The 24,820-nt window shown below is 44.0% G+C and overlaps 4 protein-coding genes across 4 annotated transcripts; all 4 read right to left on the bottom strand.

The window, feature by feature from the left end:
• LOC8073614 (citrate-binding protein) lies at positions 6,735 to 7,400 on the bottom strand. Its single transcript, XM_021461920.1, has one exon. It carries the CDS (start codon positions 7,398 to 7,400, stop codon positions 6,735 to 6,737), a length of 666 nt encoding a protein of 221 aa, XP_021317595.1.
• LOC8073615 (citrate-binding protein) lies at positions 13,483 to 14,233 on the bottom strand. The gene is made up of 2 exons (XM_021461921.1): positions 13,952 to 14,233; positions 13,483 to 13,872 (listed from the first exon to the last, which is right to left on the bottom strand). Exons 1-2 carry the CDS (start codon positions 14,231 to 14,233, stop codon positions 13,483 to 13,485), a joined length of 672 nt encoding a protein of 223 aa, XP_021317596.1.
• Positions 17,486 to 18,715, bottom strand: LOC8073616 (citrate-binding protein). The gene is made up of 2 exons (XM_002450306.1): positions 18,419 to 18,715; positions 17,486 to 17,881 (listed from the first exon to the last, which is right to left on the bottom strand). Exons 1-2 carry the CDS (start codon positions 18,713 to 18,715, stop codon positions 17,486 to 17,488), a joined length of 693 nt encoding a protein of 230 aa, XP_002450351.1.
• LOC8073617 (abscisic stress-ripening protein 2) lies at positions 23,152 to 24,347 on the bottom strand. The gene is made up of 2 exons (XM_002450307.2): positions 23,797 to 24,347; positions 23,152 to 23,712 (listed from the first exon to the last, which is right to left on the bottom strand). The coding sequence occupies exons 1-2, from the start codon at positions 24,010 to 24,012 to the stop codon at positions 23,524 to 23,526; spliced, it is 405 nt and encodes a 134-aa protein (XP_002450352.1). The 5' UTR covers positions 24,013 to 24,347; the 3' UTR covers positions 23,152 to 23,523.

Below are 24,820 nucleotides of genomic sequence, written 5' to 3' on the forward strand. Positions count from 1 at the left end.
CTTCAATCACCTGCAATTAAAAGATTAAACAAGAATTAATCAGCAAGAGGAGCATAATTACAAAATAACATAGTATTACAAAATAACATAGTATTTTTTCAGTCATAAGGTGGCTGTTGAGCTACAGCATATATAACTGCAGAAGGAAACAAAAAAAAGCACAAGTTATGACGAGCCCAAAATAATTATCAGTAGCTAATCTAGATCCAGCACATCCCACATCAGCTGTAAGAAGACTATTATTGAACTTCCTACTTTCCAGTATGCGTAGCATAAGACCTCTTATAACAAAAGCATGCAGTTCATATTGTGTGGCAATAATTAAGTGCAAAACCAGGCTACGAACAACAATGAGTAATCAGAACTAGGCAACTAGCCAATAAGAACTATTGAGGTGTTCATCAGCCTAAATAGTAAATAGCAGACTTCTTTTCAGGGAATGAAATAGCAGGACAGACAAGATTGTCCTTCCTGCTTACAGAGCAGGAGCCCAATCAGGGGGATCTTTATAATTTGACAGCACATTGAAACCAGCTCTCCTTAGACAAACTCTTCTCTCCTGATGGAGCGATGGGGTAAAGAATTTTCTATAATTTCAGAAGGAAATCCAGAGCTCTAATCTAAACAGTTTGGCATGGGTTAATTAGGGCCCACGCCCCAGCCATGAACTTCACAGATCCAGTTATTCAGGAGAAGACTGAATTAGTTATAGTCTACAACATGAGGTGAAAAAAGAAAAGGAATCAGATTGCGAATTCCACAAATATTTGCAATAGGAGGAAGTATCCCACAAGGAATAGCATAGCATAGCATTGGCTCTCACATCTCAACCTGCATTGCTATTACTTCAACTGATCTTGCATCTTCAGTATGATGCAATCTAACCTCATAGCAAATCTAATTCTACCACAAAAGCAATTCATGTAATGGCCTAACAATGTGACCCTTTTCTTTTTCAATTTACTGGGACATCAAATTCAACACCTCAAGTTGCAGGCTGACTAATTTATAAATGGAAAAATTAGAAACACACAAAGTCCTTGCCCATGTAACATAACAAATATGAAAGCACACATAACAGCATTACAATCCACGTTTCAGAGCAACAGCTGTACCTACTGGCTACTCCCACCAATTTTAACACCAAATCCAAGCATACTACTCAGAAAATAAGCTTGCAGAATGGAAATCATCGTACCTTCACTACGAAGAGCACGAGGAACACGAGCACTGCATGGATCTTGTGCCTGATGAAGATGTACGGGCACCGGGGATAGAGCTCGGAGTCGCAGCTCGGAGCCGCGCAACACCCCGCGATGCCGTCACCGCCCGCTACGGATGGGGCTCGGGGCCGTGCGGCGTGCGTCCCATCGGGCGTGCCACGAGCGCCGAGCAGGGATGCGCCGACGGGGAGGGTCGCGAGCGCCGAGCAGAGATGCCGGCCCGCTATGGATGCGCCGCCGCACTGGTGTCTGAGGGCGTGCGACTGCGGCGGGAGAGGCGGTGGTGGGGGCTGGAGTGGGTGTCGAGGGCGGGCGCGGCTCCGGCGGTCGGGGGCGGGCGCAGATCCAGGGAGCCGCCGGCAAGGGGCGGGCCAGGCGGCCTTACGAGCGGCGGCGGCCGGGAGCAGGCGACGGTGCGTGCTGAGGGCTAGCGTGCGGCCGGGAGCAAAAGTGCGTGGACTTGGAAGGCCAACCCGTGATTTGTAAGGCTTTGCCGAGTGCGCCTGATCTGGAACTCGGCAAAGGCGATTTGTTATTTTATGTGTTTATTCTCTTTGTTTGTTTTAAAATTTATGTTTATCTAATTTGTTGTGACTAATTAACTTTTAAAATAACTTGTTAAATGTATATTCAAAGCTTATACGAATATTTGGCCATTATTTCGTACGGTTACATTTAGCTTTAATTTTATTTATCGGAATTATAAAATTCTATAATTACAGTTAACAAATTAAAATTAGCAAACGAATCCAAAAAAATACCAAAGTTTCACAAGAAATAATCTTTGTCGACTATTCACTATATAAAAAAGTTTCGAAGTGAAACTCCAACTCGACAATAAAATTGACATCCGATCTTACTCGATCCCACTCAACTATATGAAACTTCTATGAAGATGTACTGATTTCTAAACATCGTATGTGACAACTTTCACGAAACATTCTCAAACTTTTATCACAGACTCCACATATGATATCATGACATTTTAACAAATATCATGATTTTCAGATGTTGATTGGGTTTTATATAATTTAAAATAAACTCGGCCACAAGTCCGTGCTCATGCTTCATAAGCAAGATGTTTAAAATTTGATGTAACTTCCTAGATTTTAACTTTATTCGTTTTTAAATAATATGAAAATAATTTTTCATTCATTTTTTTAAAATTATTCGAACCACTTGTAGTTCATATTTGAGTTATCTCCAAAAATTTAATTAAATGAGGTAAATTAACTAAATATAGCAAATAGATTGAGAAAGGTACCAACATTTCACATGGAGTCAAGATTACTGTATAACATTAGTAGAAAAAGTTTGGAGGCCAAAAGAAAATAAAAAATAAAAAGTTTGCCGAGTGTCGGCATAAAACACTAGGCAAATCTGTAACTTTGCCGAGTGTCACGAAGAAACACTAGGCAAAATGGGAACTTTGCCTAGTGTCTGCGCACAACACTAGGCAAAATGATCGTTTTGCCGAGTGTGAGACGGAACACTCGGCAAAGCCTAACGGCACGTTAGCCACCGTTGTCTGACTAGTGCCTTTGCCGAGTGTATGACTTTGCCTAGTGTCGGACACTAGGTAAAGGGCTGGTTTGCCGAGTGTCGGTGTTTGCCTAGTGTTTGGCACTAGGCAAACTATCGATTTACCGTGTGCTTCGGTTTGCCGAGGGCGACACTCGGCAAACTACTCCTTTGCCGAGTGCCCGATAAATAGCACTAGGCAAAGTGTGTGACACTAGGCAAAGAATGAATCTCCGGTAGTGCTTGTAGTTCCATGTTTTTTTGAACATGCAGTATGTGCCCATACTCTGTCAGTAGAATGTAGTATAGTATATTTTTTTTTAGAATTGAAGTTCGTATGGATACATGTCTGACATGGCGTATGTGTCCATACTATGTATATTGAGAATGTAGTATAGTTATATATATTTTTGGGAATCAGAGTACGTATGGATACATGTCTGACATGGTGTATGTGCCCATACGCTCCCTCAGTTTGTTTATTCCATGGTTTAGCTCACCACCAAAGCTTGCCTATATCCACGTTGTTGAGGAAGCCACACAAGCTTTTCGGGTCTCTTTCAACCCTATCCTCGTTTTCAAGTCAAGAGAGCAATCTCTTGAGATTAGAGGTGATTTCACTAGATGATTAGAGTGATTACAAACCTCTGGAGGCTGCCAGACAAGTTGGAAGCAGCTCAACGGGCAATGCCTAGCTAGCTAGAGGCAAAGCCACAAGAGTAATGAACGCAAATTCAACTGGCCTCACGAAGAAATGAGTGCTCAAGCTTGCTTTGATGTTTCTCTCACCAAGATTTGAAGCTAGGAGCAGAGGGGATAGAAGAGAGGAGCTTCTGGGAGCTAGAGAGGTGCCTTGGCTGAAGGTTTGGTCGAGTGAATGAGTTCCCCAATGGTTAGAAGTAAGGGAAGAGCTATTTATATGTACTCGTAGAAGAGCTACCGATACTACCGATGGTTAACATTGGTACTGCCGGTCCCTAGGTTTGCCGGTCCCTAGGTTTCCGACCGTTGGATGCAACTTACAGTCATGCAGGATTTTTGTGGAAAATAAGCCTACCGGTACTACCGGTGTTACACCGGTACCTCCGGTGCTCACCGGTACCACCGATCAGAGACTAGTACTTCCAGTAGTTCAATTTTGTACCAAACTCGGCTTGGCTACTATGCTGATTCTATGCCTACTGGTACCACCGGTACTACCAGTGCACCTAGGCAAGAAAAGACTTTGCCTACCGATACCACCGGTACTACCGGTGCACCCACGCAAGAAAAGACTTTTCTAAGTGTCCATGAAGTGCTAGAGTGTCTCTCTTATGATTTAGTTGTTATGCTTGAGCACTCTATCTTCCTCAGACCAACCAAATTTGCATCCCTCTTTATAGTGCGGCATATCCTAAACTCAAGGTCAAAAGAATAAAACCATTTTAACCATTCGAGCCTTTAGTGTTTTTTAATACCACTTCTCAATATCACTTCATAAGGGATGCAATTAACTTTATCTCCTCTCTTTGAGCACATATAGCTTGAGCATGTGACTTGAATCATTTCTACACATGTGAGTTCAACCCATGAATTCAAGTCACTTCCACTAATGATTTGATCCTCAACATAATATGACGCCTCATAGCTCAATTAGTACCATGACTCAATGCAAGTACTCTCTTCTTCACCTTAGCCATGGTACCTTGGTCTATAAGCCATTGCTTGCCCTTCACCTTGGCTTAGTCCCTCAAAGCCCTTTTACTTGCTATCTTCATCCTATCGAGCCATACTCAAGTCACATCATATTAAGCATCAATTGAATAACCATTTCTTCAATATTGGGATCTTGCTTGAATATCTTCTAAATATGAGTGTTGATATCAATCAAGCTTCAATTTATAACAATACACAACTTTGGCCTTTATTTGAATATTATGTGAAATACCATAAGTTTGCTTTCTTGTTGAACCTTTGATACACTTAGAAAACTTGTTAGACCTTTAGTTGTGTTGTCATTCAATTCACCAAAACCCACTAAAGGGCTAGATACACTTACACAATGTGTTAAATTAAAATTATGAGCGGCTCGCAAACTAGAGAGGTATGAAAAGGGAGACGCACGTGGCGACCCAACTGACAAGCATGACACAATTATTTGGACTCAGTTTTATTACATGTAATGGTAGAAGATGACACTAAATAGGAGAGGGTGTCGGAGCCAAGATGACCAAGACACAGATGCCAAAGAGTGGAGTTGGTGCTGGCTGTGAGGGTAAGGAGCCCTAAAATTGATGACAAGAGCGGGTAGAGCGGCCCAAAACTATTGCACCTAGTGATCATGCTCCGGGTTGTGACGTCCTTCATAGAGAAACCATGTGAGTCAAATATAAAAGCGTAATTATTTTCAGTGGTGAATTGACGAATGGGAATGAGATTTTTAATTAGTTGGGGAGAAACTAAAACATTATTTAAACAAAGGAAGAGCAGTAGGAAAATTAACAAAGCCAGTGCAAGTGATGGGTAGGAGGGAGCCATCACCAACTATGATATTAGATAGAGTGGAAAATGAAGAAGGTTGAGAAACACAAAGATTACCACATATTGATGCCATGTGAGCCTTAGCACTAGTATGCTACCATTCAGTCAACAGTGGTGGCTGAAGTGTCATCATGATGCTAGGACATTTGGATCCCATACAAAGCTGGCCAGGTGGCCAGGGGGTGCAGATAGGCCAGCAAAGCATGGCAACAACAACTAGTGATGCAGCAACCCTAACATGGATGCAAGTGGAGGCGATGGCCCTAGCAGTGGAGCGAGTGGAGGAGGCCCAGGTGGCAGGGAAGGCTAGCCCATGTAGAACACCAGAGACGCCTCGCTCGGGTTGTGTGGAGGGGCGCCTGGTGGCCTGGCCTAGTAGGCCTGAAAGGTGCCATAGACAGGCTGCTAGCCAGGTGGAGGTGGAGTGGGCCACTATGCCTAGGCAGCCACGGAGCACCTGGGATGGCTGCACCAGCACCAGCAACTCTAGACTTCTTGCCGCCACCACTATTGCGATGTGTTGGCTTCTTGCTGGTGTTGCTGCTGGCGATGGGGTTGTAGAATGTTGGTGCTGGGAGACAAGGAGTGAAGGCAGCCAGGGCCTACATCGGAGAGACTTGCTTGGCCTTCATGGTGATCTTGGTGAGGTGGAAGTCAAAGCGCACCTCTATGAATGTTGAGAACGGTTGTTGGCGCTCGATCAAGGCTGCCAAGTAAGCGAAGCAGTCATTGAAGCTGCGAAGGACATTAAGGACGAGGGTGCGGTCCTAAATTGGCTCGCCAAATCGACAAATTAGTTGGTCATTGCCTTGAGTTGATGGTAGTAGTCATCATGGAGAGATCACCTTGGATGAAGGTATGAAACTTGGCATTGAGGAGGAGCACACGAGTCTCATTGTTGCTGATAAATTGTTGCTCTAGCACTAGCAAGAGGAGGAGCGCACGAGTCTCATTGTTGCTGATAAATTGTTGCTCTAGCACTAGCAAGACGATGCGAGCCACTGGCATCCTGTCCTCGCGGTTCATCACCACCTCGGGAAGTAATGAGGACATCCCAGCTCCTCATGTGTTCGAACTTGAAGAGCATTCACCGCCTAACACAAATAAACATAATCATGGTCTACTTACACGGAGCCACGCCAAGAAAGTACAAGAATAGGTGAATCTATTCCAAACCTATTATGATTTACCATATCTAAGGATGTTATACTATCTAAAATGCTCTACACATATTTTACTGAAGTTCCCACAAGAAGGAGCTACTACTAGACTAAAGGAGAGAAGATGGTGTACAAGGAAGCTGAACCGACACCCCATCTGGCTGATAGCACGAATCAACAGAAAAGAAACAGTTACACACAATGATCATCAATGCCATCTTTATTTTGTTGCAAATGGTCAGTGTTATTGCCCTTGCCTTACATTACCATTAATGGAAGTTGGAATTTAACGTTAAAAATTGTGAATTAGTTATGCTATTTGTTTGAACATTATATAGGTCACTATAATCATGATGAAGTTGTACACCCTCCATTCTTTTGCTCTAGTTTCGCCACTCTTGAAGACCTTGACATCCCTATTGAAGACCTTGACGTCTCTCCACCGCGACTCCATGAGGTACGACATGCCGTTATTGCGCTGCCCGTACACGCCGAACTTGAAGTAGTGCGAGTCCCCGCCGCGGCCGGGCACCGTCAGCCGGTGCTGGCCGTCCACGAACACGGTCACGTTGGACGCCGCGACGTCGTGGATCACGTTGAGCTTGAACCACCTGTCGTAGATGCTGGCGTCGACGACCCTCGAATCGTCGTGGTAGTAGGTGAGCCGGCCGTCGTAGACGTGCAGCATCAGCGTCGTCGCGTGCTCCGCCGCGCCGAAGATCTGCATCACCGACGCGCCCGTCGTGCCGCGCGGGATGTACCCGTAGCCCTCGAACTGCCACACCCCGGAGCTGTAGATCAGCTGCGCGCCACCGACGGCGATGGCCGTGATCGGAGAAGAACCGAGAAGGAAACTGTTATTAGTACTGCGTATATATGATGTCACATTCAGATCTTGGTCTAGCGTTACTGTTACTGTTACCTGGATCTTGGTCTCTGTGCGGGGGCCGCCGGGGTGGGCGGTGGTGATGGGCATGTCGGTGGCGTATACCCACATCCGCCGCACGCCGTCGACGAACTCGTAGCGGTCGGGCAGCGGCACGTCGTAGGGCTTCTATCTGCACCTTGAACAGCACCTCGGGCAGGTCCACGGCGGTGAAGCCGTTGGTCAGCAGGTCCTCGCCGCAACCGCAAGCCGAGCACAACGACAGGGCGCACGACGTGGACACCAGCAGCAGCAGCTGCAACACGAGCAATGGCGGCGGCGAGGCCGGGAGCAGGAACGACGGAGCCCCCACGCCACGAGCCATGAAAACTGCTGCACTGAACCTAGTGAACCTTATATTAGCTTCTCTCTCACGCACGCACACAAACACACCTCTCACTGGCTAGCTCTATCGCTCATCTGGCTATATATCTGCTGTAGTAATTGCGTATATGTATATATAGATCACGAGATGTCCATATCTCTCCTGTCCTGTCGACACGCTACGTCTTTTTTCGACTGCAGCTCTGTAAGGGTTGCAATCGACAAAGTTGCCGGCCGGCCGGGCGCGCTGTTGTTAAACCGGAGGTTCCGAGCGCCGGCCGTCAGAGTTGTCACTTCGTGCGTTACTGCCGTTCCTGAAGTTAGGAGTTGTTGTCACGGCACGGCTCATTTAGCCATGGGCACTGTTTGCCACCGGTCGTGTAGCGAGCCCTCCAAGGGTTTATTTTCAACCTGAGGCCTAGGGACGACTCAGGCACGGAACAGCTCATTTAGGCATGGGCTCTGTTGGCATGGGTGGTGTAGCGAGTCCTCCAAGGGTTTACTTTCAACCTGAGACCTAGGGACGACACTAGATGAGGTTGGCCATGATGTGCTGGCTGCTGCCCTAGGCTTGATGGGCCATGATGCCAGCCAAGCGAGACCTTTTCTGTAAAAAACTAAAAAGAATTGATAAAAATCACGAAGTTATAGACCATTTACATGTTTGCACATCCATCCCAACCAATGTTTTAAATAGCGGGCTAAGCCTCTTAGCGGCGGCCTCTCTAAAAGGCTAAAAAAATCTATAGCGTGCTAATAGCGAGCTAAGCCATTTAGCGGCTGAGCAAAAAATTTGTCAAACATTATGTAATTTTACACATAATAAAGATGAAAACATTATGAATACCAATAGGGATAGATATTTCAAAGTCTTACTAACATATTACATCAAAGTTCATAGTTCATATATGATACATCAATAATAACATACATCACATGGTGACATATCCCTGCTATTTGGGCCTCCAAATTATTTGGGCCGATGGAAATGAAGCCCAAGGCCAAATAGCGGCGCTAAACTAACCTAATTTAGCGAAATTAGCACGCTATTAGCTGCTAATAGCGGGAACAATCATTTAGCGCTAAAATCTTCATAGCTTAGCAGTTCTCTTCCAGAAACGCTAAATAGCGCTATAGCGTCCGCTATAGCGCGCTATTTAGAACAGGGATCACAACTCACAAAGCTACACATTGGAATCATCAGTATTCAGTAAAGAAGACATGTCATGAATCTTGCCCGTTGGTGGGTGTTGGTCGCCGACCCATGTCACCTGGCACGATGGTTGAGCTCAACCAAAACTTTAGGTGAGGGAGAAATGCCGACACATGCTGATACGAGACAGCTAAACCTTTTATACTAAAATATACAAATAGCATGATAAGATAATAATACTATAAATTCAAATACAATGTTAAAAGTAATATTAAATCCAAAAGGCAAAGTTCATGAACGGTCATGGAGAGCACGGCATCGTAGGCTCACAAACTCTACTTTATAGACTATTCTATGATGCGGCTAAGATAGTGTTTTATATCGGCACAAAGAAATATCCAATATGCATTTCTTCCATACGCCATTAAATTCACAAATAAGTTCAACTGTATCTACATATCATCTTGTATATGTAAATATTAGTATCTGTCACATAGGTAATATTGCGCCTCTTGAAAAAATCTAGCACAAAACATTAAAACAAAGTATGTTATACTCAATGTATAAATATATTTGACTTTAGGAATATTCCATGGAGACATATACTATTGAATAAGGTATCCACTTGAGTGTCTATGGCAAGATTCACTCACTACTGGAGACTGGGCCTTTGCCTAGTGCCCCAGGCACTCTGCACAGGCCTAATTGCACTCAGCAAATGCCACTCGGCAAAAAAAATGTCGGCGAAGACCTCTTTGCCGAGTGCCGCCGCGGCACTCGACGAAGAAAAGGCAGCGTCACGGCGGTTCCGCCGTTAACAGTGGCTTTGCCGAGTGCCTAGCAGCGACGGTGACTGTATTATTATTGCAGCGACTATTAAAACTATGTACAAATAGTTAAATCGTTGGTATTATTATTGCAAGCGACGGTGACTCTAAGCTAGTTATCTATCTATATCATCTACATGTTTTCTCATGCATGAATTTCTATTTGAAGATATCCTCGTTCCATCCATGACTATGTACATTCACTATGGCCATGTACTGCATACAAGTTAAATCCAAGAGTTTGCTTGGCATATATCAGCATTGGTATATCTTTACACCACATTTCAATAGATCTAAAATCAATCATGATAATCTTCTTTTGCTGGTCAATATGTGGGAATAGGCACAATATGCAATTCACAGAACACAAAGAATCTTCTTTTAACAAATAGAGAGATACAAGAAGTGAGCAAATTGATAATCACAAGGGATAAAAATAGGAAAGATGTTGTGGCTTGTCATTTGGTTAATTTCAGTTTATCACCAAACTGAAATGTGTAGTTCACTACCAGAAACTTGAATTCTTCTGTGTGTGCAAACACACACACACACACACACACACACAAATCCCATCAGAAAATTCTCTGATAGTGTATCGCGAGAAAAATACACATAGAAATATAATGACAGAAAAAAGTTTTCTATGTGTTCACCGTTAGAAACAATTTTTCTGTGAGTCGCACAAACACACAGAAAAATTAGTTTCGCCCAGATTAAAAATCAATTTTCTGCAGATATCCGCACACAAATAATGAAATAAACGCACAAAAAATACATGTTTTTTCTGCTGGTCTAGGTGAACTAACAGAAAAAATTATTTCACCCAGATTAAAAATAATATTTCTATGTAGCCATCCTCACAGAAAAAAGAGTTAAATGCACAAAAAATATTTTTTTAGCAACAACATTAAAATATATTTTTGCATGCCACATTACAACAAAATAAATAGCATATATATAAAGATGGTGTCCAAACATTCAACACATTCATAGGATACATAGATGATGTCCAAATATTCCAACATGAATACATTATATTATAGCAAAGAACAGAGGTTAACTCTTAAGTCACAGGCCAATTTCATTTATACTGAAGGCCATCATCTACTAGGAAATAGCAAGGATCATCAGCTGATCAATGATGTCACCATTTCCTAAGTTACACAGAATAGAACTGCTGAAAACCTGCAGCACCCAACCAAAGATCCCAAAGCACTAAGTATTTGTGAGGAGCCGAGATGCAAGTTGTGACTACCGATTGGAGCAGCAGGGCCGCGAAAACAGCAAAAGTGAGGAGGTGGGCCTCTTGGCAACTTCGGTGGGCCTTAGATGAAAGCCACGTGTCCTAAAAAGTTCATCATATGGTTAGGATAAACTTCGGTGAGCCTCTTGGCAACTGAAAACTCTACCACCCCTGGTCGTGTGACAGGTCTTTTGGGACACGTGGCTTCCATCTAAGGTGGGTCTACACGGAGGCACGGTGCAGGGATTTGCACTCTGCACCCAAATTTTTTTCGGCCAACGATGTAAATTTTTTGCCGCACGAAGAGGTTGTCCACCTTTTACTCTTTTTAGTTGTGAGAGATAAAAAAGAGATTGCATACGCACATCATAGATATAGAGTAAATTTGAAGATTGATTTAGCGGTCAATAACACTTTACCACAATTCATTACTTCAGCCTACAGCAACTGAAGAAGAATCTAAAAAAACATCTATAAATTTAAAGAAGAAACCAGATAATGTTTAATATATGATTATATGTGATAATACATAAAAAACAATGCACAACTATGATAGGACATAACGATTCCCTTAGCCTCAGCCTCCCTGAGAGCACCAGCGTTGCTAACATGCTCGCCACCACCTCCTCCTCCTCCACAACCGAGGATAGTGGGAACTGGACAGTCGTACAGTGTCACCACGAGTCTACGACATCATCCCACCTGCACAACAGGTAGCTAGGATGGCGAGAAGGCAAGGTGTGGCGAGCTGCAGCTACAACATGACGGTTGTGAGTTGCAGCTACACCCTAGAAGAGGAGGCATGGCGAACCCACACCATCTAGACACTAAACAAGAGAGGAGAGGAGAGAGCCAAAGATAGAGTCATGATCATGGAGATGCTAGGACTGGCCAGGTGTGGAGCCAATTTTTTTTGGTTTCACCAAGCTTCATCGGCTGTGTGAAGAAGAGAGGAGAGGGAGAGAGAGAGAAAAAAGGTCATGTAAACAGTGTATAAACAGTGCATATGTCAGAGAAGCTTAAGCCGGTAGGAGCTTAACCAGATGGACCCTTAGCCTGGATTGGGGTCTATTTCACACGAAGTGCAAGATAATGCTAACAATGACAGGCAGTGGGCACTGGGCACACACAATGTGGATGATTCAGTTGGTTACTTTGGTTGCTCTGAAGTTGAGTCACCAGTGATAGGTGACAAGTCCTCCTTCCACTTCTTAATCAAATAAAGACCTCTGGACAAAACCATGATGATATCCTTTCAAATAAGATGTTTAGACAAGTAGTTTATACGTGAAATTTAGAAAATGGTAGAGTGTCAAATCCAGGCTTCACGAAGCCAGTTTTGGTCTATTTGTTTGTCTAGTTGGGCTCTTTAGCGTGGCACGTTGAGGCCACATACTACCAGTTAGCTAGGCTTGCTAGAAACTAAGGGGGTGGGCAATTCCATGTAGCCTGGCTCGAGCCAACGCTCGCCTCACCTCCGGTCACTCCTCACCCCCTCCACGCTCGTAAGCAGTGCTCCTCCACCTCGTCCACACTCGTCCACTGGCACTCCACCTCCTCCACGCTCTCCTCTCCCCTTAGACCTCCATTCACCGATTGTGAGCCGTCCTGGCCGATGGCAGGCTCGAGACATCGGTAGCCATGAGCGGCAAAGGGTGAGGAGCATGCAACAACGAGGTGGCGGTGGTCCTACTTGGCTCGGGCGCGTGGAGCCAGTCCGTGGCATCGCTCAGGTGACCCATGATGTTGGCATGGAGCACCTCGATGCCACCATCATACGGCTTGTTGTCCCTGGCGATGGGATGTCGACGACCAGTGGCGGCCACTGAACCACATACACCCCCGCCCATGGCAGCGGCTTGTGAAGCCCGGTGCGCCCACAACTCATTGAGGTAGCGTGGCACCGCACCGGATGCCCTTGGATTTGCCATGGCCACCAGAACCGTCAACCCATGAGTTGTCATCTCCCTCTCTGAACTCTAGCCTCAGCATCATGGTCCGTTCCTACGCGTCTGAGCTGCTACGCAAGCCAGCACGTTGACCTGCCATCTTAGCCAACCTCATTGCTATCGGCGAGGAGTGGGAGGACGATGAAGGTACTCTCTACATCCAGACAACATGGATGCCCGTGACATGTTCGACAAAATGTCTCAATGAGGTAACCTTAGGTAAATGGGGATGAGGTGACTATGTCGAGCTAACCTGACAACCAAACATTATTTGGCTGAACCAGGCTTAGCTAAGACATGTAAAGCAAACAACATTCCTTTGCATTGGGAGATCCAGGCTTGTGTTACCCTAGCTTAGTTGGTTAGCCACACTATGTCTAAAACGCAAATAAAAAACAGCCTAAGTAGATTCCAAATCCCCAAAAATAAAAGGATCCAAGCGGCCCTTATGGAAATTGACCCTCATGTCTGAGATTTATCCAAACCAAAGCAGAATCTAGAGATTATTCAACAATTCACTGTCAGACATCCTCCGTTATCATCGTAGTTCACATGTTGGATTCAGGTTTCCATCGATCGTGTGTCACCGTCAAGCACACGACCAGATCAAAGAACGAGACGACGACATCTAATGTGTTCAGGGCTTGGTGTAGATGGCGACGTTCCTCCAGCGCGACTCCATGCGGTGCGAAGGGTTGTGGTGTGACTGCTTGTACACGCCGAACTTGAAGTAGTGTTCCTTCCCGCCTTGGCCGGGGGCACTCAGCCTCCTCTCGCCGTCGACAAAAACGGTGACGTTCCCGGCGGCGACGTCGTGGATGACGTTGAGACGGATCCACCGGTCGTAGACGCGGTCCGCAACCACCTTGGTTAGCTCATGGTAGTAAGTGAGCTGGCCGTCGTAGACGTGCAGCATCAGCGTCGTGGCGTGCGTCGCCGCGCCGAAGATCTGCATCACCGACGCGCCGGACGTGCCCGACGGCACGTACATGTCGCCCTCGAACTGCCACACGCCGGAGCTGTAGATCTTCTGCAGAATTCATGCAGAGTTAGTATATAGGAAGAACAACAGGAATGGCCGAGAAGAGGTCTTGCCGTACGTCGACTTTGATCTCGGTGCGCGCGCCGCCGGGGTGGGTGGCGCTGCCGGGCTTGTCGGTGGCGAAGACCCACATGCGGCGGACGCCGCCGGACTCCTCGTACCGCTCCTTTAGGGGCACGTCGTAGGGCTTCTGTACCACGAACTGCGACTCGCTCAGCTCGACACGGCTGAAACCGGCGGTCAGGTGATCAGACGAGCCGGCGTTGGCGGCCAACGACAGCGCCGCCGCCATCACCGGCAGCAGCAACATCAGTGAGCACGAGCTAGAAGAAGAAGAACCTGCCATGTCTCTGAGTACTAGCTAGCCAACAGTGAGGAGGGCGTACGCATAACTCATCTCGTCTGTCTATTTATTAACCGCTCGGCTGCCTGCTGGTCGATCAGTGTCAGTGAACAATGGCGATGATTACCACGAGGCGGAGCGCGTGTCGTGTGCACAGCGCGACGGAGACGGTGGCCGGCGCGGCGGGCGGGCGGCGGCGCCACGCGCGCCATGACGACTAGCGACGACATCAAGCGCTTAGAACTCCATGTTGGACGAAGGAGATCTCAAGAATGTTCGTAGCCGGCCTGATGACGGCGATGGGTTGATGGCCGTGACCCATGACGACGGTGACGTGATCTGTGCGTCGCCGTGAATCTTCGTGTTCGACCGTTCGGCGCCCTGCTGCCGACCCGTTCCCAGGTGTTGATTTTAGCCAGATGGGTTTTCTTCAATGGGGCCTTCTTTGTTCTTTCAGCTAGCAAACTGTTTGTTTTTCCTAAATTTGTTTTTTTAGGCTGCTGTAGGACTTGAGAAATAATTAAGATAATAGAAGGGAAAGTACAGACCCCATTTTCAAAAAAGAAAGGGGTACAGACTACAGAGACCCTCCAGCCCTTGTGCTTAGGGTGCGTCAGTGTCCAAGAATGTTTTCTTTTTTTCGTTTTTCCTTTCTTTCTTGTTCTTTTTTCTGTAGATTTTTTGTTTTCATTTATTTTACCTTTTTCTTTGTTTTTATATTTTACTCTATTATTGGTATTTCTCTGTAGATGACAGTCTTTGGTGTCCAGCCTCCATCTACCACAGAACCTCCTCAAGTCCTGCACCAGTACCCATCCCATCTCCCTCACCCTCTCCATGCTTCTCTCACCTGCCCCTCTCCCTATCATACCTCGCTACTACAGAACACAAAATCTATGCCGGTCAATCACCCCCATGGCTCCAACTGGCACGCAGCAGCATAACGCCATTACTGTGGTCTGTGAGGTTGTGGATTGATGCTACAGCGTTAGTGACTATTGGATCCGTGTAACCATCTATTATACAGTCGAATCCAGCTACTATAGCATTGCTTCTGGATATAAATCAAACGTCCACACACAACAGATGGCCCCACATGGACAATTAAGGTCCCCTACCAGTAGTTCCACATAAGTTCAATAACACTAATTAATCATCGCTTCACCATTTGTAGTGTCTCAATATGTGCTCTACGTGAGATAAACTATATCATAGGATTTACCATCCCACAAGTAGATCAGTGTTTTGTCTATAGAGAATCAGAGGGGTAGCACATGAGGCACTAATCTATACCATTTCTAGTGATGGGGTACCCTATCTAGTGGAGAATACTTGTCATATAACATATACTCGGGCTTATAGGGGTGCTCATGATTTTTCCTAGAGCTCATAGCGGTGATTTTCAAATTCATCACCGGATCGCCCCTACCTCCCCTTATATAGCCCAAGGTAGGGTTACAAGCAAAATGCCAAATGACCTAAATCTATGATTTTCTAGTTTGTTACAAGGTAATCTTATCAGATTCGAGTAGATCAACATGATCGAATTGACTCCTACAGTGATCTAATTGATATCTTGTCCCCACATATAGTCGATGCACCCTGTCTGGTTTGCGACCTACCCCTACCCTAGGGGACCTACACCCAATATACCGACATAGTAGCTCCCAAAGGTATTTATGATGAGTCAATCATCCGCTCAACATGTCGGTTGATCCATTGAGGAGACTATCGTCAAGCTCCTAGATATTGCTTGTCATGAACATGTGTTATTGATAAGAATTGAACGAGGAGACAGGAAATCCGAGTTGCATTGTCTTCTCCGCCTTTTTCGTTCCACCCATGACACTAGAATAAGGGGATCACCAGTCATCGGATCACTTACCACTTCCGACAGAGGCCTACAAATTAAAAAGGCACCTCCTATGAACTCCCATGGACCAAGCTATGCTGGAGGTTCCTAGTCCGTTCTCAAGAGAGGGGAACGAGTTTATTAGGAACTCATCATGTCTCCCTCCTCGGGAGCTCGTAGTCGTTGTCGTTGATTTTGGGAGAAGGCTCTTGATGGTTTGCTCTTGAAGGTGCGTCACCATCGAAGTCTCCCAAGGTTTCCCATTGCTACTGCACGCAAGAATGGCGTTTTGGCTTTGTCCGCTAACACTTTGGAAGACCATCGTCTTCCTTCCCTAGAGCAAAGCAAAGGACGTACATGGGTACTCTTAGTGGTGGCGAAGCTAAAGCAAATTAGAAGGGGATGTATTCAGCTTGTGGGTACACATAGATATCTTTCATGAGAATGTTTATATGGTGAAATTTTGGCCCTACTGTTTTTATACTTTTTGGGGGTGCATTTGGACCTCCTGATCGGCTTCACCACTAGGTACTCTAGTAGATATCTGAAGAAGACTCCAAACGAGCCCCTGCACTGCGTTCTAGATTCAGGCACCAATGATATGACATACATCAGGGAAGGCTCCACGTGTATATAGAAATTCTCCTATAGGAGCTTGAGGTTCCTTCGGCATTGAGTCTACGTAATTTTTAGTTTTGCCAAGCTTTCAGGTAGTCCTTTCCTCAGAGCAAGTATAATAGCAAACTGTAAGCAGGTTAAATGCTGAGGTGGAAAAGAGAATAGAACAAAAAGCAAAAGTGGACTGTGAGCTTGCAATTTTGACTAAGAGCTCGCTCAGTTTTCCAAGCGCATAGGCATCACGGTAGTTTGTAGTTATACTCAGTTAAAATTTAGTGTAGTTTATAGTTATTTACTCCCTCTGTATAGGATTTTGAAGTCATTTTGGACAAGATTTATATCAAACATTGAGAATATAAATCAACAACAACCTTTAAACTATTGAGTTTGCAAATGTGAAAATTATATGAATAGATTTATCTTGAAAAATACTTTTATAAAAATATACATATATTATTTTTTTCTAAAAATTTTTATAAAAATAAGAGGTCAAAGTTGTGTTTTAGAGACTATATCTGTCCTAAACGATTTCTAAATCCTATACAAAGAGAGTATTACTTAACATATTTAAAAAAAACTGTTATATTATCTCGAAAACAGAACTAAGAAACACACTTACAACACAAGTTACTAGCAGCTTATTCTCCAGCCAGAGACACATTAATTTGAGACGTCCTCCATCATCACTGTTCACATATCGGATCCATGCATGTCTCCATCGATCGTCTGTCACCGTCACGACCAGATCGATCAAGAGCGAGACGACGACATCTAATTTAACGTGTTCACGGCTTGGTATAGATGGCGACGTTCTTCCAGTGCGCCTCCATGCGGTGCGAATGGTTATGGAGCCCCTGCGTGTACACGCCGAACTTGAAGTAGTGCTCCTTCCCGCCGTGGCCTCGGACATCCAGCCGCCTCTCGCCGTCGACGAACACGGCGACGTTCCCGGCCGCGACGTCGTGCACCACGTTGAGACGCATCCACCGGTCGTACACGCGGTCCGCCAACACCTTGGTCACGTTGTGGTAGTAGGTGAGCTTGCCGTCGTAGACCGGCAGCATCACCGTCGACGCGTGTGGCTTGTTGGCGCCGAAGATCTGCATCACCGACGCGCCCGACGTGCCCCATGGCACGTACACGTCGCCCTCGAACTGCCACACGCCGGAGCTGTACACCTTCTGCATGATCAACGCATGCATGCATACATGAGAGTTAGCATAGGGAAAATGACCTAGAATGGGCGAGAAGCTATTTAGCTCATATTTACTTTAGCTTATTTACTGAATTTATCAGCTATTCTAATAATCACTGACGGAGCTCAGGCCAGGCCAACCTGGGCCTTGGCCCCCCCTTGCTATAGGCTAAGCACTAGTTATATAATCAATGTTCAATGTTTTTTTTCTTCTAATTTTGATACTCATCTGCAAAGTTATTTGCTATATGGCATACAAATATTAAATGTGACTTATAAATGATAATCTGTACTTGATATATAGAGTCTATTTGATATTTTTGTTGGGTTTTTACAGTATTATTAGCAGCAAATTTGTGATTAGTGATTATTTGCTCTAGCATCTGTGTATAAATTGATCTCTATAAGGCAAAATTGGCCCCTCCTTAAAGTTGCACCTAGCTCCGCCATTGCTAATTAATAATGTTTTTCTTTCGTAACAAATTAGCAAACCGTATTTTCTTGCCGTGAAGAGGTGACGTACATCAACTTTGATCTCAGTGCGCGGGTAGCCAGGGCGGGTGGAGTTGATGGGCTTGTCGGTGGCGAAGACCCAGAAGCGGCGGACGCCACCGCACGGGTCGTACCGGTCGTGGAGCGGCAGGTCGTAGGGCTTCTGCACCACGAACTGCGACTCGTTCAGCTTGACACGGCTGAAGCCAGCGGTGAGGTGGCGAGACGAGCCGCCGGCGTTGGCGGCGTAGGGCAACGACGACGACAGCACCGCCGCCGCCACCAGCAGAAGCAGCAGAGAGCACGAGCTTGAAGAACCTGCCGCCATGTCTGTGAGACTCTGACTATAGCTATAAAGTGATGTGATATCGTCGTCCGTCTAGCGCTAGCTATTTAACGGCTCGGCTGCTGCCTGGTCGATCGGTCAGTGTGCACTGTCGCTGATTACCGCGAGGCGGATCGCGTGTCGTGTGCACACGGCGACGACAGAGACGGTGGCCGGCCGGCGGCCGGCGGCCGGCGGGCGTTTCGAAACTCCAAGTTTGGACGAAGGAGATCGCAAGAGGAGTACTCGCGTCCAACGTCTGGAGTAAGGTCCAGCACAACATACTGTGTTTGACTCGTTGGCACGCCACTGGATTTGTGCCATGCCCGTGACACGACGGCGACCGGTTGTTTTTTAAGAATCTCAAACTAGTCTGAGAATAAAAGTACACACGTTCTTCGGCGAACTGATAAATCAGATATGTCTACTAATTGTCTCATGCAGGGAGTTTCTTTCTAGCTTATGAGCATCACCATTAGACATTCGATCTTCATGAACAAACTCAACTGAAGTGAAACTGTCTTCTCGTACCTTGATCTCTTGAATTACATGGCCATAAGATCCAAAATCTTTGCCTCGAATATAACAACTGTGATATTATCACAAGCCACTTTAATTTTTTTTAACAACAAATCTGATACCAGCCGAAGGCTCTCTCTCTCTACACGCTACCGGTTGTTGATCGCCGTCACACGTGACGTCGAGATCCCTCGACGAGGAGAGGATTTGCCGGCCTGGGAGTACTGGCCCAGTGGGCGAGATGTGTCATCTGCGGCGTCTCCGTCTGATTCACGGCCCACCGGCGTGCTCTGCCTCTGCTCCCAATGCCCAGACCAAAATTGCTTTCTGGGCTCCGTCTGAATGAACATGACAAAAGCCTCTGTCCGTCTTCTTTTAACATTTTTGTATCACCGCAGAATGTTCTATAAGGTTGTTTCACCTGTGGAATGGTAAAAACCTTCATAAAAAAGAATTAGAAATCATGATAGAGTAAACATCAGAATGTAGAGGGGATGATCATGTACAAGCTTACAAAATTACAGGGCTAAAGTTAACTTCTTTATTTTAAGAATAAAAATTGAGAGGGGAGAATTAACAAAATAGTTAGGGATGAAAACGAAAATGATAATCTCTGATTTTCGGAAATCATTTTCGAGTTTTTCCTGATTTTTAGGCCTAAATGAAAATGATAACGGTAAAACGATAACAGTAAAAATAATCGAAAATGAAAGTGAAATTAATTTTGCCATCTTTCGATCATTTTCGAAGATTTCCGTATTTTTAATAATTACCGATTCAAAGGCCTGAAAATAATCTTTAGGAAGCCTACATGCTATAACCTCCAAGTGGACTCTAGTAATTCAAGTTTTGATCACTATGCTGCGTCGAGTCAACTTGGAATACAATCGTTTATATTGTGTCTTTGTCAAGAATTGTCATACTGTTGCGTGGTTTGCTACTGTTTGAGACCTAAGATGGTGTGAGTTGTGTGGTTTCAGCTTGTGATCTTGTCAATTGTGGCTTTATTTATCATTGTCATGTGAAATAGGTCGAGTTATATAGATCTTTTCATGTTCAATGGTTTGGTGTGTTTATCGTTTTTAGGATATCGTTCTCGATATATTTTCCAATCGACTACTATCATTTTCAAAATTACCAGAATATCGGCGCCGTATTCGTTTCTAACAATATCGTACCGATTTCATTTTTGAGAAAAAAAATTGTGAAAACAAAAGTGATTTGGCCTTCTATCGATCGTTTCCGATCATTTTCATCCCTAAAAATAGTGTTTGTGAACAGCAGAGTACAGGGAGGGGGCGCCAGTAGTTGCCACCGCAACCTGCTGAAACCTTTTAAACTACCTTGTTTTAACTTCTAAGCTACATTGACAAGGATATTGCAATTGTATTCAAAACAGATATAGTTATTGATGATTTCTATGGTATGAAGACGCACAAAGTAAGACTAAATTAAAAAAAGGGTTAGTTCCTATGAATACTTTTATCTATTGCAACTATTTTTGTAATGAAAATATGATACCATGATTTTGTGTGTTACATTTGATAAAGTATATAGTTAATCTTTATCTTCATTCGTAGTTCGATTAAACAATCCATTAATTGCACTTGGATGACCTTCCTGGCTCTGCCACGGTGGTTGCCAATTTTATTTCTCTCACAAATTAAATTGAGTTTGCATCCTTGAAATTTTCTATGCTCATACATCACCACTTCCTCTTTACATGTAGCAATTTTCTGATTCCACCTACAAGTGGGCAAAATCCAATCTTATATTGAAGTGTTAATTGATCACCATTCCTTGGATAACATACTGTGTTGATTACCCATCATATGTCTCCTGGTCTAAATTGACTTGGACTTCTATTTCAACCATGAACATGCAAAACCCAAATTCGTACTTGCAATAGTAAAACTGATCTTTTAACATGAACTTTCCACACATTCAAAACCAAAAATCATATTTCCAATATTAAAATCGTCTTTTAACAGAAATTTCCAAGGTTGAACTCCAATTTCCCAATTTCATAGTGAAACCTTCAAAATCATTCACTTTTTGGGAACACAAACTGTGTGAAGGCTATACTGAAACCTTTAAAATCATTCACTTTTGGGAACACAAAATGTGTGAAGGCTTCTTAGCCTTCTTGTCCACCAAACTTTCACTACTACAGGCATTTTAACTGAGGTGGGCAAAACAGATTAACCAAGGAGGGCGTCTTAACTGCCTCGGTCAAAAGGTCACAGTAAATAGATCTTTACTAAGGCGAGGAACGGATGGCGTCGTCATCATGGGGAGAGGGATGGGTGGTGCCACTGTTGTGGGGAGAGGAATATATAAAATTAACTAAATCTATATATAGAGGTGGCTCTTTATATATATATATATATATATATATATATATATATATATATATATATATATATATATATATATATATATATATATATATATATATATATATATATATATATATATATATATATATATATATATATATATATATAATACACATACATACAAGTGCTATTCTACACCGTAGGTGTAGAATAGTATTCTACACCAAACTGTTATACTGAGCAAAATTCAGTATCGCTCAGTATTCGTGTTTCAGTATTGTTCAGTATTTCGTGGTCCTGAGTGTTGGACAAGTTGATACTGAACACTCTCCAGTACTGCTCAGTATTTTTTCTACTCAGTTTTGACTTGTGGTGTAGAATAATATTCTACACCTAGGGTGTAGAATAGCGCTACCGTATATATATATAAAGAGCCAAAATTTTAGTCTGCCCAAATGTGTCTGCCCCTTCTGTCAATTACTAGGAAAGAGAACAGAAAGAAATATAGGGTTCCAGATGTAAAGATACAAGAGAGAAAGAAGAAGTTGGATGACCTTAATAATTTTTAAAATAAATTGAGGTTTTTAATGCAAAATTTCCAAATTCAAGTGGGCTTCTTTTTTTGACTTGGGCCTTCGTTGGGCTGGAGCAAGCCCATGCAAATATTTTTATTTTTATTTTTCTCTTTTTTAAAAAAACAAAGATTTTACAAGATTCACCAAAAAATCATAAAACAATCAGAAAAAATCTAAACCAATTTTGTTAGATTTATAAAAATATGATCTATCCATAGATGTTATAAATCTTTTTAGATTGTGCTTTAGCTATAGGTGTATTAAATCACCCTTGCATATGTTGTAAGCATATAGGTTCAGCGATGACCGAGAACGTGTCAGAGGTAGACTCGGAATACGCAGAGGTGGATAGGAGTACGAGGAGGATGTCCTCATTATTGGTGTTCCCAAAGGCTTCACTAACTATCCGTTGTCCGGTTTCTGCCTAAGGCACGCCCCGGTGGATAACCCCTATTTTTTAACACTTATTATATTGTTTGTGCATTAAGTTATAGAGGTTGATATGATGCGTCAAAAAAGCTACAAAGGTCGATATTGAGTCATAGAAACACACATGGGTAGTATAAAAAATTGCAAAGTTAGGATGTATTTATATCTAAATAATTATGTGTTTTGCAATGGAAGAAAGAAATATATTAAGGTGTATTTTAATTCAATACAGGTTTAATAGATTATTTGTTATTTATTGTCAGCATTAACTTATATTATAAATATGACTCTCATCATGAAATAAACTAAAAAAGCAAAAAAAAAATATAAAATACATATGTACCAATCACGTTATAGTTTTGCATAACTATTTAGTAGTTTTTTCCTCCCGTTGCAACGCACGAGCATATTGCTACTAATATTAAAGTGTGTGAAAGACTTCTTTCGTTCATCTTTTTACTTCCCATAATATCCTTGTGTCTCTCCTTGTCTCGTCCGGGGGTCTCTTCTTGTCATGTGTGGGACTCACTCATGACCTGTGGATATTTGCTAGTAATAACTTATAAAATTGGACGAGTTAATAAAATCGTGCTGCATTCACATGTCATACTCAAATATAGTACAAGCATTCAACTACGGATACACATGAGCCTGACTAGGGCGCATCATGTCGCTCCCACTTATTCAACACAATTACACACGCCAGAGAAATTGAAGCAAGTACAGGAACACCTCGACGCACACGGCCGGCCCCACCCCACCACCTCTTCTCAGTCTCACTCACACAAACACAAGCAACACAGCTTATTAGCAAGGTCCGGAAAAGGGACTTATTTACTGTGAACCGTCAAATTAACACGCATGCAGTACAGAATTCAACAGGTGGTACGTGGTGCGCCGGAGGCCGGAGCTCCATCATCGCCGGCCGGTACGGTACGGTACGGTACGGTCAGCCGAAGAGGTGGTGGTGCTTCTTCTCGCCGCTGGCCTCGTCGGCGTCCTTGTGGTCCTTCTTCTTCTCGTGGTGCTCGTGGAAGGCGTAGCCGCCGGCGCCCACCGCCGCCGCCGCCGCGACCTCCTCCGTGATCTTGTGCCTGTGCGCGTGCTCGGGGTCCTTCTTCGCCTCGTGCTTCTCGTACTACAAAGATCGAGTTCGTCATGGAAGGTCAGCACGAATAACAAACGAATAGAAGTTAGATCTGCGTGGACGACGACGACGTACAAGTGCGAAGGCGCCGGCGGCGATGGCGCCGGCCTCGCCGAGGTGCTGCTTGTGCTTGTGCTCCTTCTCCTCCTTCTTGTACTTCTCGTACTCGTCCTCGCCGGTGGTCACCACCTCGGCGGCCACCGTCTCGGAGTACCCGTACTCGCCGGTGGGCTGCTCCTCGCCGTCCTTCTTGTGGTGGTGGAAGAAGTGGTGGTGCTTCTCCTCCGACATGGCTGCTGATGCTGCTCTGGTCAGCTGGTTGCTATACTACACTCCACTTGGCTACCAGTTGGCTGTGTGTGAGGATAGGATCGGATGGTTGGCTTGGAGGGCGTTTTATAGGCGATTCAACACGCCATTAATTACACAGTGGGTGGTGGGGGATTAGCATGACTAAACATGCATGTGAAGAGGATAACGATAGTACGTATTAACTCAAGTCACGGAAGCAGATGGATATATTATGGCATGCGTGTATATACCTACCTCACATATTCCTTCTACTCTAGCTATCTGCAAAAATTGATGCGCGTTTTAGGGTTGTTTTACTTTGTAAATCACTTTAAACTTTGTTGCTTATAAGTTATAAATTACCTTTTTGTATGTTGAAGTTGGATATTTGAAAACGATATCATACGAGTAGCTTATTAATTGCTTCCTTCGTTTCAAGTTAAACCATTTTAGCTTTTCTACATTCATAACTTTTGCTCTCCCTAAAGTCTTGTTTGACACAACTCAACTTCACTAGTAAAGCTATTTTTTAAAAATAGCTTTATAAACAACTTTCTAGATGAAGCTAAGCTGTTTTGGAAAAAATATTTGGTAAAATAGCTTCATCAACTACTTCATGCGCATAGTTGCAGGGGCGTCTTGGACAAATATGAGGCTCAGTTCAAAACAATAAGTGGAGACCTAGCATATATATTGTCAAAATCTAAAAAAGATAATATCAAATATAAATATACTACAAAGGCAATGTATAAAAGATTAACTAAATATAATAGGGATTGTGCATGGAATTTATACCAGACAATGATCT

Source organism: Sorghum bicolor, chromosome 5, assembly GCF_000003195.3.
Source record: "Sorghum bicolor cultivar BTx623 chromosome 5, Sorghum_bicolor_NCBIv3, whole genome shotgun sequence".
Taxonomy (NCBI): domain Eukaryota; kingdom Viridiplantae; phylum Streptophyta; class Magnoliopsida; order Poales; family Poaceae; genus Sorghum; species Sorghum bicolor.

Bases quoted from the DNA above. Each gene is read 5' to 3' on its own strand.
- LOC8073614 (XM_021461920.1), bottom strand. From the start codon at position 7,400: ATGCCCATCACCACCGCCCACCCCGGCGGCCCCCGCACAGAGACCAAG.
- LOC8073615 (XM_021461921.1), bottom strand. From the start codon at position 14,233: ATGGCAGGTTCTTCTTCTTCTAGCTCGTGCTCACTGATGTTGCTGCTG. The intron at 13,873-13,951 runs GTCGACGTACGG...ATTCTGCAGAAG, and splicing joins GCGCGCGCACCGAGATCAAA to ATCTACAGCTCCGGCGTGTG.
- LOC8073616 (XM_002450306.1), bottom strand. From the start codon at position 18,715: ATGGCGGCAGGTTCTTCAAGCTCGTGCTCTCTGCTGCTTCTGCTGGTG. The intron at 17,882-18,418 runs GTACGTCACCTC...TTGATCATGCAG, and splicing joins GCACTGAGATCAAAGTTGAT to AAGGTGTACAGCTCCGGCGT.
- LOC8073617 (XM_002450307.2), bottom strand. From the start codon at position 24,012: ATGTCGGAGGAGAAGCACCACCACTTCTTCCACCACCACAAGAAGGAC. The intron at 23,713-23,796 runs GTACGTCGTCGT...CGATCTTTGTAG, and splicing joins CCGCCGGCGCCTTCGCACTT to TACGAGAAGCACGAGGCGAA.